Source organism: Balaenoptera borealis, assembly GCF_965194805.1.
Source record: "Balaenoptera borealis genome assembly, chromosome: 20".
Taxonomy (NCBI): domain Eukaryota; kingdom Metazoa; phylum Chordata; class Mammalia; order Artiodactyla; family Balaenopteridae; genus Balaenoptera; species Balaenoptera borealis.
This window is the reverse complement of record NC_138879.1, coordinates 6,516,748-6,535,833: the sequence shown is the minus strand read 5'-3', so window position 1 is coordinate 6,535,833 and position 19,086 is coordinate 6,516,748. Positions and strand designations below refer to the sequence as shown.

General features: G+C 55.7%; 1 protein-coding gene across 4 annotated transcripts in view; it reads right to left on the bottom strand.

Moving 5' to 3' along the window:
* TTYH2 (tweety family member 2) overlaps nucleotides 1-19,086 on the bottom strand; it is a 38,656-nt gene that overhangs the window by 16,384 nt on the left and 3,186 nt on the right. For 2 of the 4 annotated variants that reach the window (XM_082372510.1, XM_082372509.1), the window contains exons 2-4: nucleotides 14,419-14,591; nucleotides 8,908-9,019; nucleotides 4,356-4,576 (exon numbers count right to left, since the gene is read on the bottom strand). In XM_082372510.1, the coding sequence (XP_082228636.1) occupies nucleotides 4,356-4,576; nucleotides 8,908-9,019; nucleotides 14,419-14,591 (506 nt within the window). The remainder of the gene's footprint in view (nucleotides 1-4,355; nucleotides 4,577-8,907; nucleotides 9,020-14,418; nucleotides 14,592-19,086) is intronic. The other 2 variants (XM_082372511.1, XM_082372512.1) reach the window with 2 other exon arrangements.

Genomic DNA, 19,086 nt, shown 5'->3' with positions numbered 1-19,086 from the left:
GTGGACCACCTCTGCACTGTCCACTCTCTCTGCCACTACCCACGTGTGGCCACGAGAATGTGAAACATGGCTGGTGCAACCGAGGAAATACATTTCTCCTTTCATTTACTTTTTTTTCCCTTTTTTTAAACTTTCTTTTTAAATTGAAGTATAGTTGCTGTACAATATTACATAAGTTACAGGTGTACAATACACTGGCTCACAAGTTTTGAAGGTGATACTACGTTTATAGTTATTATAAAATATTGGCTACATTGTACACTATATCCTTGTAGCTTATTTTATTTTTTTTAATTTAAATTTTATTTTATATTGGAGTATAGTTTTTTTTCTTTCTTTTTTGGCTACACCCGGCGGCATGTGGGATCTTAGCTCCCCGACCAGGGATCGAACCCACGCCCCCTGCAGTGGAAGCGCGGAGTCTTAACCACTGGACCGCCAGGGAAGTCCTGGAGTATATGTAGTTGACTTACAATGTTGGTTTCAGGTGTACAGCAAAATGATTCAGTTATACATATACATATATCCTTTTAATTAGGTTTTGATTTCAAGCACCTTTTGTGCCAGGCACCGAGCTTAGTGCCAGGGGATTCTCGGATGAGTGGGTTCATCCCCAGACCATCAGGAGCTCGGGGTGGGGCAAGGGAGCCCAGACCAGGCCATCCCAGGGCACCAAGAACCTCCAGGCCTCCCAGCCCCTCACTCCTCTGGCCTTTTGCTGCCCACCCAGGGCTGAGGTGATGGGGAAAGGCGGTCACACACCAGCTGGAGAACTTGGCAAGTTGCACCCCCCTCCCCCTTGAGCCTCAGTTTGCAAACCTGTGAAGGAGGCCGGAACTCTGTGAGGATTAAGTGCTCGCTAAATGAAAAGGGAAACAAAGAAAGGCAGAGGGATTCCGGGGTCCCTGCTTTTCTGCTTCTGCAAAGCACGGGCTGCAGAGCCCAGGGTACCCAAGTCCAAGGGCGCTGAGAAGACCCCAAGCAAAGCGCCCTGGTTCGTTCCCTTCCAAACAGGATCCCAAGGCGCCCGCACAGCTCAGCTCCAGCCTCGCTGAGCAGCCGCTTCCGTCGGCCCTGCGCTGGGGGACCAATGTGAGCGTTGGCAACTGGTGGCCGGAGAAGGCAGGGAGCAGAGAGAAGGGGCTTCTCCTAGTCCCAGAAGAGGGGAGTCTTCTGATCATTATGTCTCCTGATGCAAAAGCCAAGTAAATTCGTTGACTTCTCTCCAGCAAAGGTTTTCTGCTTCACTAATACCACAAGGAGGGTAAGAAAGAGCCTGGAGTGTGGGTAGGGAGTGGGGTGGAGCTGGAAGAAAGTGACAAAGAAGCTCCAAGTCGGGGAGAGCACGCTGGAAGCCGCCTGGCAGCCAAACGAGGTTCCTTCCCCCTTTACGAATGGAGGCTAAACGCCTCAAAAAGGGGACTAATCAAAATCCTCGATTCCCTGCCTGGAGCGGAGCTGGGGCAGCCACTGTAGTCTCTGGAGCTCCCAGGAATGGATCTAGCGGCTCTGGCGAAGTGCAGAGCCCGCCCCGCCCTCCACTAGGACGAGGCCACCAAGAGCCAGTCTTCTTAGAATCAGAGTCGGAGCTTGAAAGAACCTCAGGAACATCTAGCATTAGAATCTCATTCTACAGGGCCTCCCTGGTGATGCAGTGGTTAAGAATCCGCCTGCCAATGCAGGGGACACAGGTTCGAGCCCTGGTCCGGGAAGATCCCACATGCCGTGGAGCAACTAAGCCCGTGCGCCACAACTACTAAGTCCGCGCGCCACAGCTACTGAAGCCCACGTGCCTAGAGCCCGTGCTCCGCAACAAGAGAAGCCACCGCAATGAGAAGCCCACACGCCACAAGGAAGAATAGCCCCCACTCGTCGCAACTAGAGAAAGCCCGCACGCAGCAACGAAGACCCAACGCAGCCAAAAATAAAATCAATTAAATAAATTTTTTAAAAAAGAACCTCGTTCTACAGATTGTTAAACTGAGGCCCGTGGTAGAAGAGCCTGGCCCAGGAATTCCAGACTCTCCATGTCTCGGAGCCTTCCTACAAGAGACAGAGCCAGCCGCCAGGCGCCTCTCAAAGTCTTGGTTTCACGTTTCCAACCTAAAGGTTTCTTGTTACCTCCCTCTCCTCTCCTCTGCACATTAGCAGGAAATCAGTTAGGACCTGCTTCTAATCGACTCTCCACAACGACTGTGTTTCAAGGCATCCACGGCTCCTTGTGCAGTAAAGGGTTCCTGGAAACAGCTCTGCGAGGCGGATGCATTTTCCCAGAGGAGCCCGGGGATGACCTGGGGATGTGTTTCTAACCAAGAACTTGGCTCTCGCAGGAGCAGCTCAGGCCCCTACTCTCTCAGCTCCTCCCATATCCGGTGTTGATGCGCTTGCTGTTACACCCTTTGTAAATCTCCGGAGAGGAGTCTCGTGGCTTTTTAAGTGCCTCCAATACTTAGCCAGGCCTTGTGTAAAAGTACTAAAAAGAATTTGCTTAGCTGGATGGCTGTGCTCTAGAGCCATATGGAAAGCAAAGATGAGGAGGCCGCCCAAAGGCGACCCAGCCCCTAAGGCTGGTTAGGTCATGAAGAATAAAATAAGGCTTTTGTTTTAGGGCAGCTCAGGCAAGAGGCGGGAGTAAACAGCAGATGAGGGGAAGGGGCAGAACATCACTAACGTTCAAGAGCCACAGGTGCTAACCTTGAACTAGACCTGAACAAGGGGTGGAAGTCGGGGATGGGGGTTCCAGGGGACGCTCTCAGTCGCCCACATTGAAATAGATACTGTGCAGCGGTCACCACACTTACCCCATTTTTTCATAAAATCATCTTAAACATAAGTCCCGGTTGATACATACATTCTGACTTATTTCACCATAGTCATTCTCAAAATGCCCGCATTAGGCCCTTCAGTGTACATGGGCCCAGGTTAGGTCCACTCAGAGAGAATGGCAGGGTCAAAACGGATACCTACTTTCCACGACAAAAAGATTTAGGAGGCTCAGGCAATGACTGTCCCTCATGTCACAGGACTAATCAGATGCCACTGTATTGGGTCACAAGTCAGTGAGTTGGCAGTCCTTAGAGTTGCAGTTTCTTTTTGGTCACTTGGGAGAAAGGTGCTTTTGCACGTGAGCAAAAAAAAAATCTGGTGGGAAGCTGCATTGGTGACGTCTGGAAAGGCAGGGGCTGGATGGGCGGGGAGGGGAGGGACGAGAAGCGTTGTCCAGGGCCAGGGGACCTAATGAGCTTCCCCTGGTTGGGGCCCGGCCATCTCCTACCCCGGGGAAAGGAGAGCCCTGGATGGGGAGGTCTCTGGCCAGAGGCCACCAGAAGCATTTTCTCTGGGTCAGTTCAGCCTGGGATGGGGCTTTCTCATAAAGGGGAAATGAATCCAGAGTAAACTGTGCAATGTTGTGGTAAAGACTCTGACCTTTGCTAATGGCTTGAAGGGGAGGTAACAAATTGGGGAGGGGGGAGGCGGGGCGGGAGGGGCATCCAAAGAGCGGATACTTCCTCTTCAGGGCTCCCGTGTCCATTGCTCCCCAGCACTGCCTCCGTGCCAGGCGCCCTGCCCTGGGTGCGCAAGGACGTGTATGCCATGAGTGGGTGTCACCCTTCGGCTGGGAGCCCCCCAAAGCCGGGACTGCCGCCTCCTTTCTTGGCTGTCCCCAGAGTGACCTTCACCAGACCCTGTGCGTGGAGGGAGGGCAGCCGGTCCCTGGTCAGCTGGCCTGTGTCCAGTGCCTTCACCTGGGATGGGGTTTGGGTGATGGGGAGGCAGGGGGGACGTAAGTGAAACCCCAAAGGCTCGATGACACAGGTATGAACCTGCATACCTGATACGGCAAAGGTGGGGTGGCGCCCCGCAGCCCACATCACTCAGGCTGGAGACATCTCTGAGCTTGCTAAGCAGCTGCCATCGGGGGGAGGCAAAGAGGCTGCCATCTCCCCGACCCCCTGCACCTCTGTGGCTGAGAATGCAGGTGCAGGGAACCCTGTCCCACAAACCCGGGCAGGTGAGGAACCCATAAACCACCAGCACTTCACCCAGCGCCAGCCACAGAGGATGCTGGTCCCGGAGGAGCCCGCTGCTGTGTGCGGGGTGGGAGGCCAGGTCCAGCCTCCTGCGCTGAGATCTGGGCACATCACTGCCCCTCCCGGGGGCCCAGCGCCTGCCTGCACAAGCAGGCTGTACTACATGCCCACCGCTCGGCCCCCACCAGCTCTCATGCCCTAGGGATTTCAGTCATTAAGGGTTATTAAGACCTTCTGGTGGCACTTCCCAGCCCAAGCCCCAAGACGCTGGCTTGGATGAAGGAAGCTGGTGCAGCCCCACCACCCCTCCCCGGGGCCCCTCACCGGTAGTACTCCACGTAGCCAGTCTGGCTGGCCAGTTCGGTCATCTCCTCAGTGATCTCTGTCCACACGGGCACCCCTGCCAACTGCACGATGACGTTGCCCGCCATCTGCTGCATGAACTTCAGCGTCTGGAGGTAATCTCCCCGGGTGGCAAAGATCTCACTGAGCCGGGCCAGGTGCTGCTCGAGGTCCACCTTCATCTTCTGGGTGGTTCCAGACACCTGGGGAGGGGCGGGGCTTCTGAGTCTGGCCTCGGGGGGGGGGGGGGGGGGGGGAAGCCAGAGAGGTAAACCCTCTGCCTCAAACTCTGGAGGAGAAGAGCTTGGCCTTGAATGAGTGCCCTACGGGCGCCACCCCCAGCCCTGAAGAGTCATGAGGCTGTGGTCCAGACGGAGGATGGGCAGCGGAGGCTCCCACTACCCGCCCAGCCCGTGGGTCCCTCCATCCAGGGGACAGGCTCGATCTGGCCCTACCTAACCAGGACCTGGGCTCCAAGACACAGTGCTTTCCTAGAAAGACAGACCCAGATGGGGAAACAAACAAGAGAAGCCATTTTTCTTCCTTGAAGATTCTCTTCAAAGTTTAAACACCTTGGGTGATGAATTCTTTTGGGGGGTGAGGAATGAAATGTTTAAACTGAAGGGTCCCTCTGTTGCTACCTGACCTTTTGTTCCCACAATAGGCTTTCTCAGCGTCTCACAAGAGAAAGGCTTTGTTGTAGAGCAAACGACAGCCCACAGCGTCAGAACAATGGAACTTTGAAATAATACAGGCAGACGGGATCCTGCCTCCGAGCAGCCGGGACACGTGACAGGAGGAGGAAATCGGTGCCTTCTCTGTGCTTGTCCCCCTCCCCACCACATTTGTCCTGCCTGGAGCTGAGCAGACCCTGAAGGAAGCATCTCTCTGCTCACAAGTAGAGAGGGACGGTCAATGGAGGTGACTCTCCTGGGCCTGCAAACAAGGACCACAAGAATTAGAAAGGTGCCTCTAGATAGCCCAGATGCAGGGTCCCGGCAGGGGCTGGAGACCCAGCCTGGGACCCCCAAGCACCTCCCTGCCAAGCCCGTTCTGAGCCTGGGTGTCAGCACGAGGGGAAGAAGGGCTTCGTGGCTCTGAAGCTGTCAGGCTACAGCAACAAGCACAGCTGGTTGGAAGCGGGAAGTGTGTGCTATTCGTCCAGGCAGCCTTCAGCTCCCCCAGGTCTGGAAGGGAGAGAAAAATGACCCAGAATGGGAGTTCCCTGGCGGTCCAGTGGTTAGGACTCTGCGCTTTCACTGCCGAGGGCCGTGGGTTCAATCCCTGGTCGGGGAACTAAGATCCCGCAAGCCTTGTGGTAACTGCCAAAAAAAAAAAAAAAGACCCAGAAAAAGCTTTAGGAGCGTCCCATGGGGAGAGCTCTGCAGAGAGGTGATCAGACCCCACTCTTGGCAGCAAACGCTGTTTCTCCGCATTAGGGGGGACTTGACAGCAACTTTGTGGCCTTTCACATCTGCGCTAGGCTAGGAGTTCCTGGTTCCGGAAAAGAGAGAATGGCCCCCTTTGTTGCATTTTATTTCTTTCAGTGTCAGCGGCTTGTTCCTTTTCCCGGCTTGTTGCTGGTTCTTATAAACATCCCAGAGGATGGAGCAGTGGTTCTCCAGCTGTGGCCCCTGGGCCAGCAGATCGGTGTTATCAGCTGGGAACTCATTATAAATGCAAATTCTCAGCCTGGTCCCAGACCTACAGAATTGGAAAGTCTTGGGGGGGGGGGCCCATCTGTGTTTATCAAGCCCTCCAGGGGATTCTGATGCAAGCTCAAGTTTGAAAATCTCTGAGAAAGGAGGAAGCTCCCTCTTAGAGAGGGAGTTAATGAGGTTTTCTAGACGAGCAGGGGATGAAGTGCCAGGAGATGAAGGGGTGGAGCCTTGTCAGGCCGGGGGCAGGGCCCCCATCTCAGAGCCTTGAAGGGAAGGGCTAAGACCAGACCCCTGGGTTCCAGTACTTGCTCTAACACATACCAGCTCCCTACCCTGGAGCAGCAATACGACCTCTCTGTGCCCAGTTCCTTCCCCAGGGCTGCCCACAGGCCTGATGCCAACTCAGAGGAGAACCCCCAGGAGCCTCAGTGGCCCCCAGAACACGTGGCTCAAACTCGAGCCAGCTGAGCTCCCGGGGGCTGTAGAGCCCAAGGCCCTGGTTTTAAGCTGAGACGCCAGTGGGTTAGAGGTGTGCAACATGCCCTGAGTGAGTCACTGGGGCCCAGATGGGGGGCGCTGGATCCAGAGAAAGGACCCACCTGGCACTCCCAAATGACCCTTTGTGACCCCCCAAATCAGAGTGTGCAGCTGATCCAGGACCCTGCCGCCGCCCACGGAGGCACAGGGCTCCCTCAGGGAGGAAGGGCGCAGTGCCTGGGGCTTCTGGTCTGGGAGCCTGGGAGGGCCCACCTGGCTCTGGCCCAGGTCTTAGTCGCCTGACTTGTCTCTCGAGTGCCGCCGCCCCCCAATCCAAGCCTCCTCTCTCTTTCGTGGTGATTACAGTAATATACACAATTACAGTAATTATAATAATGGCACCATTAGCATAGGTTCCCCTCTCCCAATGTGGAGCGTTTTTTGTAGATTACCAGGCACTTTCATGGGCATTATCTCATCTAACATCATTTATCTGATATTTGGCCTTCACCCCTCCAATATGGGGAGCCCTCTAAGATCTGCTGCCTCCCCTGGAGCCCTCGGGACTGGGAGTGTTGCGTGCCCACCCGAGGCCCAAACCAGCCCCACAGGCCCAGCCAAGGACGCAGGTCAACACAGGAGGTGGCCATCAGGACCCAAGCAGCTCCTGGCCGGCTGGACCATCACCAGAGCCTGGGACGCCTGCCTTCACTTTTCAGAAATGGTGGAGAGAAGATGAGGGGCTGACCGTCAGAGACACACGGAACCCTTCCCTTCAGGAACACGGGGGCATTTAGAGACCTGGGGTCTGCTGCAGAATGTCCACCCCTGGCCCTGGGGAGCTCTCAGCTGGGGTGGACGGGCCCAGCCTGGGGGTCTCAGGCCCAGCTCATCTACGGGGGATAAGGACATGAAAAACTTGAATCTTCCCATCAGGACGGCTCTGGGACTTTCTTCCTCAGCCCTGGGGAGTCACGGGTCATTCCTTACAATGGTCACAAGTCAGCCAGTGAAGGTCATGGCTCTGGGGCTTCCCGGGGAAGGGATTCTCCTTCAGGGGCTGGCTCTTCCTCCAGTGGTTCTGGTGCTGGTGGGTGGAGCCCCTTCCCCACCAGGGCAGAGGGGAGGGCGGGGGTCCCCAGGGAGTGAGCTCTCCCCAGGGCAGGTCATACCCAGGCCCCACCCAGTGCTGGTCAGGTGGCGTTCGGCCTCTCAGCTCCCCCATCCCAGCCGCCCCATCCTCGCCCCATTAGAGCTGCTCCAGCCCAGTGTCCAGACAGCTCTCAGTCCCCAGGGATGGGTCCCAGTCGACACAGGGGGTGGTTGGATGAGCTCAGCAGGAGAGCTGGGCCCCTGCTCTGGCGTGTGACCCTCGGCTCCCCAGAAGGACTTTCTCTGAGGCCAGAGCCATGGCACCCAGCACCCAGCCGTACCCCCAAGGAACAGCACAGCTGTCTCTTTAAGGGAGTCCCTCCTGGGAGGAGCCGGGCTGGGGGATTAAGGCCTGAGAGGAGCTTAAGGGAGAGGAGGGGCAATGAGGTCGAATCCTCCTCCAGCGGCACGGGGATGAAGCCCACAGGCTCCGGCCGGGGCTGGATTGTGTGGCTGAGGCTGCCTGACACAACTGCTCATTTGCTGAGGTCACCCCTCTACTGCGGAACTGGCCCAGAGGTGATGGGGGACAGGACTGGCATTTCTGAAAACTGCCCTGGCGCCTGGCTCCTAGGGCACCAGGGGCTGTTGGGAAATCAGCTGGAAAGAGCCAGCGCTTCCAGAGAGAAAGTGACAAGCACTGGGGGCCATGGGCTACCTTTTGTTGAAGACCCTGACTCTCCCCGCCCTCGAGGCTCAGCAAGTGGACCTCTTCCTTGGGCGAAAACTCCTACCTCTCCTCTGGCCAGCCCAGCACATCCTTCACCCTTAGCCCCCAGCTGGAGTCACGGAGCATGGAATCCAGAGCCCGGAGGACACCTTGCGGGGTTTGGGGCTCTTCACTTGTTTCTGAAGAGTGTTGACATCTCCTGGATGCCACCCACCATACTCTACACCCAGCACTGAAAGGGAACACAGAAAACACCGCGGGGCTGACTTCCCACATTCAGGGGCCTCTTGAACAAATGGCACACTGCTCAGCTCTGCCGAAGATGGACGGGCTTTGGTCCCACAGCCGTCCTGCCCCCCAGGACCCCGCAGCCTTTCTCCTTCGGTCCTCACTCCTACCCCTGCCGCGCCCCCCGCCCCCCAGCCTGGGGAGCAGAAATTGCCGGTTGGCTCCTGGCGGGACCACCTGGCAGCCCCCCAAGGGGAGTCCGGCCCCCTTGGAGCCGAGCTGGCTGGGCTCTGACTGGGGCTCTCGTTCCCACCACGCTGACCTCACCGGCTGCCCGCGACCTTACCAGCACATCGATCCCAGAGAAGGTGTGGTTGGCATTGTGCAGGGAGTAGATCAGCTGGTACACCCCGTCGTTGACCTCGCTGTTTCCATAGAAACCAACGCCCACCGCAGCACTAGGGGCAAGACCCCAAAGTTAGAGGTGACACCCAGAGGAGAAACTTTGTTAGTATACTATTTTTTAGCGCCGTTTTGACTTCACAATGAAATTGAATGGAAAGTACAGCAATTTCCCATATACCCTGTGGCGCCTCACATGCCCAGACCACCTCCCCAACCATCAACAGTCCCCGCCAGAATGGGACAATTGTTACAACTGATGAACCTACATGGACACATCATTATCACCCAAAGTCCACAGTTTACATTAGGGTCACTCTTGGTGTCGTAATACAATCTTATGGGTTTGGACAAATGTATCCGCCATTACAGTATCATACAGAGTAATTTCACTGCCCTTAAAATCCTCTGTGCTCTGCCCGTCCATCCCTCCCTCATCCCTCATGCCAACCACTGATCTTTTTACTGTCTCCATAGTTTTGCCTTTTCCAGAATGTCATATGGTTGGAATCATACAGTATGTAGCCTTTTCAGACGGGCTTCTTTCACTTAGTAATATGTATTTAAGATTCCTCCATGTTTTTTCATGGCTTGATAGCTCATTTTTCTTTTTTTAAGCGCTGAATAATACTCCATTGTTTGGATGAACACAATTTAGCCATTCACCTACTGAAGGACTTCTCGGTCGCTTCTAGGCTTTGGCAATTATGATGAAAGCGCCTTTAAACATCCATGAGAGCAGGTTTTTGACTTTAGCTGAGGAATTCTTTCCTGGGGGTAGGGGAGAGGGGGTGGTCTAGAGTTCTGGCAGGTGGGCTGGCCGGGGGAGGGAGGAAGGTTCTGGGGCAGCGGTCTCTGGCCTGGCCAACTAGCTCTGAAGCACATTTCATTCAGCCAACAAGAAAATACTCCTGTTCTCCAGTCCCGGGGCTCTGAAGGGTGGAAGATTGCTGGCCGGGCCCTAGGGATTTTGATGCTACAGTAGGTCTGGGAGGGGCTCAGGAACTTGTACCTTTGCCAGCTCCCCAGGTGACTCTGACACACGTGGGCTTGGGGACCACTGAGGTCTCATGAAATCACACTCACCTCTCCCAAACCCTCCAAGGGCTGGGGGTGCCCCCTCCATTCTCTATCCTTTCCCCTCCACTTCCCCACACCACCCAAGAGGCATCTGTCCTACTGAAAAGTTCCGGCTTCTAGAAAGTCCCTTGTTAGGTTGAGTTAGGTTGAGCTGAAGCCTACCACCTTCAATCACGTACCTGCTGGTTCCTGGCTGTCCTCGGGGCCAGACTGGAATAAGCCTCCAGTTCTGCAAGGCACCCTGTCAGACATCTGAATGGGGCTCCGTGTCACCCCTTTTCTGCTCTACGAGTCAGATGTGTCCTCCAGACCCCGGTCTACACCATCCTCTCGTTCAACTCTCTCTAATCAGTCCATGTCACCCTTAAACGTGGCCTCTGAGTGAAGCACCCAAGCCCAGCTGGTCCCTCCAGCTCCGAGCACTGGGGGCTAATGCCCTGGGGTCCTCCCTCCCTGTCACTGACCTTGTGGTCCATTAATATCCCTGGATTTCTCCCCAGGAACTGCCGCTAAGCCCAGGCGTCCCTTCTTCCTCTATTGCCATATTGCTTTTTGTTTGTTTTAAACAAAAGCGGAACTTTAAATCCATCCCTGTGAAATTTCATCTAGTTGGTTTTAGCCCAACATTCCAGCCTGAACAAATCATCCGAAGTTTTGCCTCTGTCACTGATCATACTTTATCTGACTCACACCATTGGCGGTCCTCTCAAGATTCATTAAACAGCTTCCTTGAGTTTTCATCCAAAACGCTGATTTTGCAAGGGGGAAAGATGAAGGCACGTGTGCAAACGCTTACCCTTTTTCTTTCAACAGGGCAGGACCTGGGATGGAATCCCCTGGGAGACTGTTATAGAAACCTCCTTCCAGGGTGCCCTTGACCCCTAATTCAGGGTTTCTCAGGAAGTGGTCCATGGACCACAGGACAGAATCACCTGTTAAAAGCGCAGGTGGGGGTGGGGGGGCACACCGCACCCATTTGTTACCAGTATGGTCTGAGAATGTGCCTTTTAAAACAAGGTTCCTATCTGCTTCACGTGTCTGACGCACGCACGCATGCACGCACCAGCTACAGTTTGGTGAACTCATGAGTAAATCAGTATTCTTTGCATTCAACCAGAACTGTTCAACCAGCTTTGAATCCACTTAACCGCACCACCACACAATCTGTAAATACAGCATCCGCAGGGAGACTGGGAGGACCTTGATCAAATGCAGAAATATTCATACATTAAACGTATTGTATTTCCATGAGCTTCTATTTAGTCACTCCATCTTTTAAATTTCAGTATGTTCTGAAAAATACCTTTCGTTTGCTCCTTGTGTTTCTAACTTTCTCTGCTGGTTCTCTGTGTCATGATCCAGTGTTTTCTGGGGACTCGGCCTCAAGCCAATGCTCTCCCATCCTTTTAAATCTCCCTTTCCCTGTTTTCAACGACGGAGGATTCTACTTTTGCGTCTTCTCATAGTCTATGGATTTATCGGAAATGATGGCTCAGGAGGGGCTGTATAATTGCACCTGGTCTTCTGAGACAAGTTTGTGGTTCTGCCCCCTCTCTGGTATAACAGCACCACTCTCTCAAATATTAAACCACTGTTCCCCCCAAAGAGAGGAGCAACGGGAGCTCTCCTCATATCGCTTTTGCCTTGTTCATTCTTTCTTCTACGGATTGAATCTCCCCTCTTCTCCGGGATCCTTGCTGTCAGAGCTCAGCAAGACCTCCCCCTCCTAATCCCCCCAACCTCACCTCGTATCCCTTCTCCTTCTGCTTTTGTTGACCCCCTTCCCCGCTTGTCTCCCTCAACTCACTCCAACTGGGCTCCAATGTGGGCACAGCTCCAGTGAAGGTAACTGTGGACCTCCGCTGCACTTACTGCTGATACCCCCACCCTGCTGCACCCCTACCCCAGCCCCCTCGCCCGCCCCTCTGCTCCAGCCACACTGGCTTCTCTCAGTGCCTTAAAAGCTTTGTGCATCCCACTCCTGGGCATATTCCCGGACAAAACTATAATTCAAAAAGACACATGCATCCCTATGTTCATAGCAGCACTATTCACAATAGTCCAGACACAGAAACAACCTAAATGTCCATCGACAGATGAATGGATAAAGAAGATGTGGTACATATACACAATGGAATATTACTCAGCCATAAAATAGAATGAAATAATGCCGTTGGCAGCAACATGGATGGACCTAGAGATTATCATACTAACTGAAGTAAGTCAGACAGAGAAAGACAAATACCATATGATATCACTTATATGTGGAATAATCTAAACTATGACACAAATGAACTTATCTACGAAACAGAAACAGACTCACAGAGAACAGACTTGCGGTTGCCAAGGGTGAGGCGGGGTGGGGGAAGGATGGATTGGGAGCTTGGGGTTAGCAGATGCAAAGTATTATATACAGAATGGATAAACAACAAGGTCCAACTGTGTAGCACAGGGAACTCTATTCAATATCCTGGGATAAACCATAATGGAAAAGAATATGAAAAAGAATAACTGAATCACTTTGTCGTACGGCAGAAATTAATACAACATTGTAAATCAACTATACTTCAATAACATAAGTTAAAAACAAAAAGCTTTGCTCCCCCTCTCCCCCCCACCACAGGGCCTTTGCACACACTCCAATTCCCTCTGCATGGAAGTATCTCCTCCCAGCCTGCCCCCACCTTTGCCTAGTTCACGCCTTCTCATCCCGTGGGTCTTGGTGCCCTTGTCACCCAGTTAACGCCCGACTCGAGTGGGCCATCCGACTTCACGCCTATGTCTTGCCTCCAAAATTACCCTTTAATTCATAAGTACTCAAATCAGACAAGCATACGATCCTCTGTCTCTCCCAACAGACCAAGAGCTACAAGAAGGCAGAACTGGTGGCTGTTTTTCTTATCGCCGGCTCCCTCGTGCCTGGCACAGGTAGCCTGGAGAATTCTGAAGAAGGAGCTGTGCCACATACACTCCCGTTTTGAGTCTTCCTTAAGCGGCAGGTAATGATTACTTATGGGAATTGACCTCCCGAAGTCATTCTTACTGTTCCAAAGTATTCTTCTGTCATCTGCAGTATTTTTTTCAGAAAAATCTGAGTTCGTAGGAGAGAGGGCCGCCTGAGTAGCAAAAGCACTGCTGGTTTCTTTGGCGTCTCCATCCTGTCTCTCCTTGCCCGCCCTGCACACCTTACTCTCAGGAGGGGGCTGTTTACTACCAGGTACTTTGCACGAGGCTCCTTTCTGCTGGGAGTCATACTTGTCTTTGAACTTGTGACCGTGGCTCAATCTCTCTCCTTTAAGTTTATGATTTAAGCCCCGGCCGCATGTCTCACCCAGCCCTGGTCCCCTTCCACGTGCTTGGTGCTTTGTCACCCCTGCAAAGCTGTTTTGAGTTCTTGCCTATCTTTTGGCTTAGACGCTCCTGACTACTGCAGGCAGGACAGGACCTTGAACGTGATCTAACGGAGAAGACAGCCCTGGGGATGAGGTGAGCCGCTAGGGATGAGCCCCATCTGCCTCTTGTCCTGCTGCCGAGACAGTGCTGTGGGTTCTTGGATACAATGGACAATTAGCCACGAGGCATTCCACCCCTTGAGCGGGACCACCCCCTGGAGCGTTTCAGGAGGAACTGGGGCTTTTGGAAAAACCTCTGTAGATACAAAAACAAGACAAATAGAACTGGTGAACACAAGGCCCGTGTGTGTGTGTGTGTGTGTGTGTGTGTGTGTGTGTGTGTGTGTGTGTGTGTGTGTGTGTGTGTACATGGCCTGGGCAGCGTGGCTCTGACACAAAGTTAGAAAGCCTCACTTCACCATCCGAAGCAAAGAAGACCCAGCTGATGGCGCTAAGAGCTATTGATCTTGTGAGAAGATGGCATTGATCCGGACTGGAGTCAGACTTTGATCGCAGACCCCGGGCGGCCGCTGGGAGGGGACAGGACGCAGAGAGCAGAGACGTCGCTGGTCAACTGCTCAGGGAGCTCGCTGCCAGGCTGGAGAGGCCCGCCCCGGGGCAGGGGCTAGGGTTGCTCGGGAACCTCCCCTCGCCATCCAGGGCATCTGATTCCCACTGTTCGGCGAGAAAAGGCACAGCTTTCACCCTGGAGACAGGCCCTCCCATCCGGGTACCCGGAGCTCAGGCAGGAGAACGTGGCCAGACAGTTGATGAGCCACTTGGGGTTTGCCAGCGGCGGGGTGGGGGGGGTGCGGGAAGTGGAGGGCGAGGAAGGGGTGTCCTGGTCATCAGGCTGACCACTGGCAAGACCCAGATGGTCAGGCCCACTTTTCTTCCGCTGTGTCCGCCTCGCAGCCTCACACGGAGACCCCCCCACCCCACCCGAGCCGCACACGCCGGGCCCGGCGCGGAGGGACACTCACCAGCAGACGAGCCCAGCCACCACGGCCGTCCAGGTGATGCAGCAGGGGTGGCGACGCTTGGTCTGCACCGCACTGGTCTGCAGGGAGCAGCACACGCACACCAGGTAAGCCGCGAGGAAGACGAGGTTCAGGCCCAGCCCGACAGCGGCCACCAGCCCCAGGAAGAGCAGCGACTGAGGAGGGAGAGGCCTGGGGTCAGCACTCGCTCCCATGGGTGGCAGCGGTGTTGGGAAGCGCCCTGTCCTCGGGCTGGGTGGGGAGCGGGGGGCAGAGGAGCTTAGGTGTGGGTGGGGGAGGACACGAGACAAGTGGCGTTAGGAGGAGCGGCTCAAGCCTGGCCCCCAGGTCCGGGGCTTACACACCTGGATGCAGGTGTGGACCAGGCCCTGTCTGATGATGGATGCTCTGAGCTGCTCAAGAGACAAGGCAGGAATCATCCCTGGACAGTGAGGTCTGTGGGCAGTGCTCTGTGTGACCGAGGGAGACAAGGAGACGGACGTCCATGGGATCAGAGCATCCAAGGCCTCCTGGAGGACACGGGACTGGGCGGGGTGTCTCAGAAGCTGAGTGGGGCCTGTCGCAGGCAGGGAAGGGATGCCCTGGCGGATCTGCCCCACCGAGCCTCGTTCCAGGTATCGGGGTACATCCTCAACCAGAGGCCAACTCTGCGCTGGGGGAGGGGGGAGACGTCAGGAGATGCACCTGGGGCATCCCTCTCATCACATCTTGAAAGGGACGGTGACCCCCAGATGCCAATTGTGGCAGCAAAGCCCAGAATTCTGAAGGGGGGAGGAAATGCCGTCTCAGGTCCGCCGAGCAACCCAGGGTCCTACAGAAGGAGCCGCTATCTGTCAGGAGGCCCAGAGCCCCCCACTCCTTGCCTTCCAATCTCCTGATTCAGCCAGATGGACACCAGATGGCACCAGGACTGCTGGCTGCCCGCCAGGGCTGGGCCTGGCTCTAAGTCAGGCTCCTGAGCTGACAGCCTCGCCCCGCTGCCCACGTGCCCCGAGTCGTTCCCAGCCCAGAGCCCCCAGCGCTCCAGTCTGGGCTGTCGGGGCAGGGTGATCGGCAGAGTCGGGGAGACACTGGGACCCTTCTGGTCTAAGGGGGAGACAAGACTCAGGCAGGAGCATGCGCACACCAGGGGACAACCCTGAACACAGAGGCTGGGGTCTGCAGTCCCGAGGCCCGGGGTCGTCTTGGAGGGGGGTGGGCAGAGCCTCACAGGGGAGAGGGTATCTGCTGAGCCCACTCAGCCGCTCAGGCCCGTGAGGGCTTGGGCCGGCCTGCGGACCCCTGACTTGACCTGCTCTGCTGGTCACCTGGACCAACAGGTTTCTGAGCCTCACGGACAAATGGCCAAAGCAGTGGGGACAGCCCAGAAGAGGACAGGAGAGGTGGCTCAGGGTGGATGTGACGAAGTGTGGCTTTCACCTCCACCTGGGATAAATATGTCTTAGGTACTGCCAGGAACTTGCTCTCCGACCACCGACTCAGCAGCATGGGTCGTAAGCCCTCCTCCTCCAGGTAGCTGGGAAGGCCCAGTGGACCTGACCACACCCCCCCTGCGGAAGTCCTCCTGGGTGGCAGGCGCTGGGGCTCCCGGGCCAGGGCCACTGGGCCTGTCCCATGGACTGTGCCAGGAGGCTGGCCTGGTGAGACGGTGGAAGAAGCTGCCACTAGCCGGCCCCCAGCCCATGCCCCTCACTGGAGGCCCTGTAGCCCCAGGCCAAGGGGAAGAAGGCAAGGATGGGGGTTTGGAGCCTTGCTATTCAAAGTGAAGTTCACCAACCCTGCGGCATTGACATCTTCTGAAATGCAGAACTGCAGCATCTCAAGCCCCACCCTGGACCCAGTGAATCAGAACTGCACCAAGAGATGATCCCAAGAGATCTGTATCTCGTTGAAGTTGGGGAAGCACTGATTAGTATCAACAGACTTTCTCAAACTGTTTATAGTAGCTAAACCTTTTCTTCAGACTCGCTTAGCAGAGCGCTGATATACAGAGCACCCCTGGCTGCGGGTGGACGTAAATGCCAAGCTTTGTCCTGGCCACCCCCTCGCAGGCCTGAGGCCCCTCTGCTAAAGCCCAGGACCCCCTTCACAAGTTGCAAACCACTGTGCAGTGTGCATATACCCCAAGAGCCAGCGACCCCACTCCTGGATACTCACCTGGCAGAAAGGAGGGCTCATGTCCCCCACAAGATACATGCACGAATGTTCACAGCAGCCTAACACTGCGGTAATAGCCAAACACCAGAAACAACTTAAATGTCTACCAACAAGAGATCAGATAGATAACAGGGATTGGAGCCACACAATGGAATACGACGCAGTTATGAAAAGTAAACTGCGGCGACAGCCAGTGATACGGGAGAATCTCACAGATGTAATGGTGGAGGAAACAAGCCAGATGACAGCAGAGACTGTGTGGTTTAACTGACGTAAGATGCGAAGTCAGAGAAACTCATCTGTAGTGACAGAGGTCCGAATAGTAACTACCTTTGGGAGGGAATCAAGTGGGATGGAGCCTCCTGGGGGGTCAGGAATACACTTTGACTGGGATGGTGTCACACACACTCACACAACACACACACACACACACACACACACACACACACACACACACACACACACACGTATTGAGGTGTACACTTAAGGATGTGCACTTCCCTATAAGTTAATCCTAATTAAAAAGAAAGTAACAAAAAGCTGGATAAAGCTTTTGTATAGATTAGAGACTGGTTAACCGCCAGACTTCCTCCCAGCTGCCCTGGACAGCCTCACCCTCAATCTCCCCCCAAACAGGAAAACCCACTGACTCTATCATGGGTCCCCATCCACCAAGGAAGGACCTCCAGGAAGTAATCTCGACTTGGGTTGGCGCCCTTTCAATCTCTCCAAACCACAGCCCGTCCCCACCCCCCGAGCCCCTGCCCTGGCTCCCCCGTTTCACGCCTTACAGCCCACTCCGGCCTCCTGACCTCCTGCAAGCCCCGTCTCGTGTGCAGGGCCCTGGGATTCCGAGGCCGGGGGGCGGGGGGGGGGGGCTCCCCAAGCTGGGCGTCTGGCCTCAGTTCGATTACCCTTGATGCAGCCCAGCCCTGGGGAGGCCCTGTCTGGGAAACCCAAATGTGGAGGCCCTTTTGTTAGCAGTTCCCCTCCAGAACTTTCCTCGGGCGCTGGGAGCACGAGGGCAGGGGCAGAGGGGTTAGGGTTAGGGTTAGAGGAAGGAGGAGTTGGAGGGGGGAGGGAAGAGGAGCCTGGAGAGCCATCTCCCACGGCTACCTTGATGTCACCGGCCACCGGCCAACGGGCAATTATTTTCCAGCCCCTAATTAACACTGCAGGCCCCCATGTGCCTGGGTGGGGGGAGGGCGTTACAGGGAGGACCTCCCGTCCAGAGGAAGCCAGGAGCTCTGCTCACACGGCCTCCTGCTCCGACAGAGCCGAGAAAGGAGCTTTCCAGGTCATCTCCTGTGGCCACCACTGCGCCGTCCCGCCCAGCACCCGGCCCCTAGCCCCCGTGTCAGGGCTCGGGCCTCTCCCCTCATCGCAGTGACTTCCATTAGCTCTGGTTTGTCAGTCTGTGATGAGAAACCAGAGCACAAACCCAGGACCCGAGCTGGGGGCAGCAGTGACCGACTGGCATTCTGGGAACGCCGAGGCTGCAGCTGCACCCCGAGGGGCTCCTGCACTGGGGTGGTGGGAGTGGGCAACAGCCCGAGCGCCCCTCGCCCCGAGACCCCAGGAGACAGAGAGTGAGCCAGCCTAGGGGTGAGGCCAGGGGGCGAGGAGCTGGAGGGAGAGGCAGTGACTGGATAAGGGTGAAGTCCCTCCACCCCTGGGGGCAGGGGGCAGCGTGACTGTCCCGCTGACTGTGACTCAGGGCTCAGACTGGGCGAAGGCGGCTTCCTCTTCCCAAGCTCAGCTCCTCTCAAATCCTGCCGGCGGGCCTCCCGGCCTGGCCTCTCCTCCTGAGGACTGCCCCCCAAGTTGGGGGAGCCCTATAGTTCTGGGTCTAGCCCCTCCCCCGCCGCCTCCCCCGGCCTAAGGACACACACTTGGGACTCTCTGGGGAGTCTATGAGCGGAACCACCTAAGGTCAACACACGGAAATCCGTGCCTCCGTGTAAAAAATTAAGAGTGTCTCCTCTACTTCCTCATGCGCGTCCCAAGAGAACGGCTGGGCTATGGATGTGGGACTAGGAAAGACGGAACAGGGAGCACACAGGAGGCTCCTGCACATCGGCAGAAGCAACAGTCAACCTTTGCGCAGCATTTTGGAGCTTCCAGACCTCTCAAGGACAGTAGACCCTCAGTGTCTGGTCTCCCACCTCTCCAGGGAGGTGGGTGCGTGGTGACGGTGGCAACTGAAGGAGGAAACTGAAGTGGCTTGTTCTGGGAGTCACTGCTGGGGGCAGTGCCAGGGGCCCTTTCTGTTGTCCCCAACTCTGTCCAATGGGCACCTGGCCAGCTGGGGCTTCCTCCTTGCCAAGCAGGGCTTGTGACAACTTAGGAAGTGCCGGGCGCTGGCCACATGCTTTACACCCACTAACTGATCGGGTCCCTTTAGTAGCCCTTTGAAGCAGGGATCCGCTCCATCTCCACTCCTTCTCCCCGGGTAGAGGTCAGCAGACTCAGGCTGAGAGGTCTGGGCTGCTT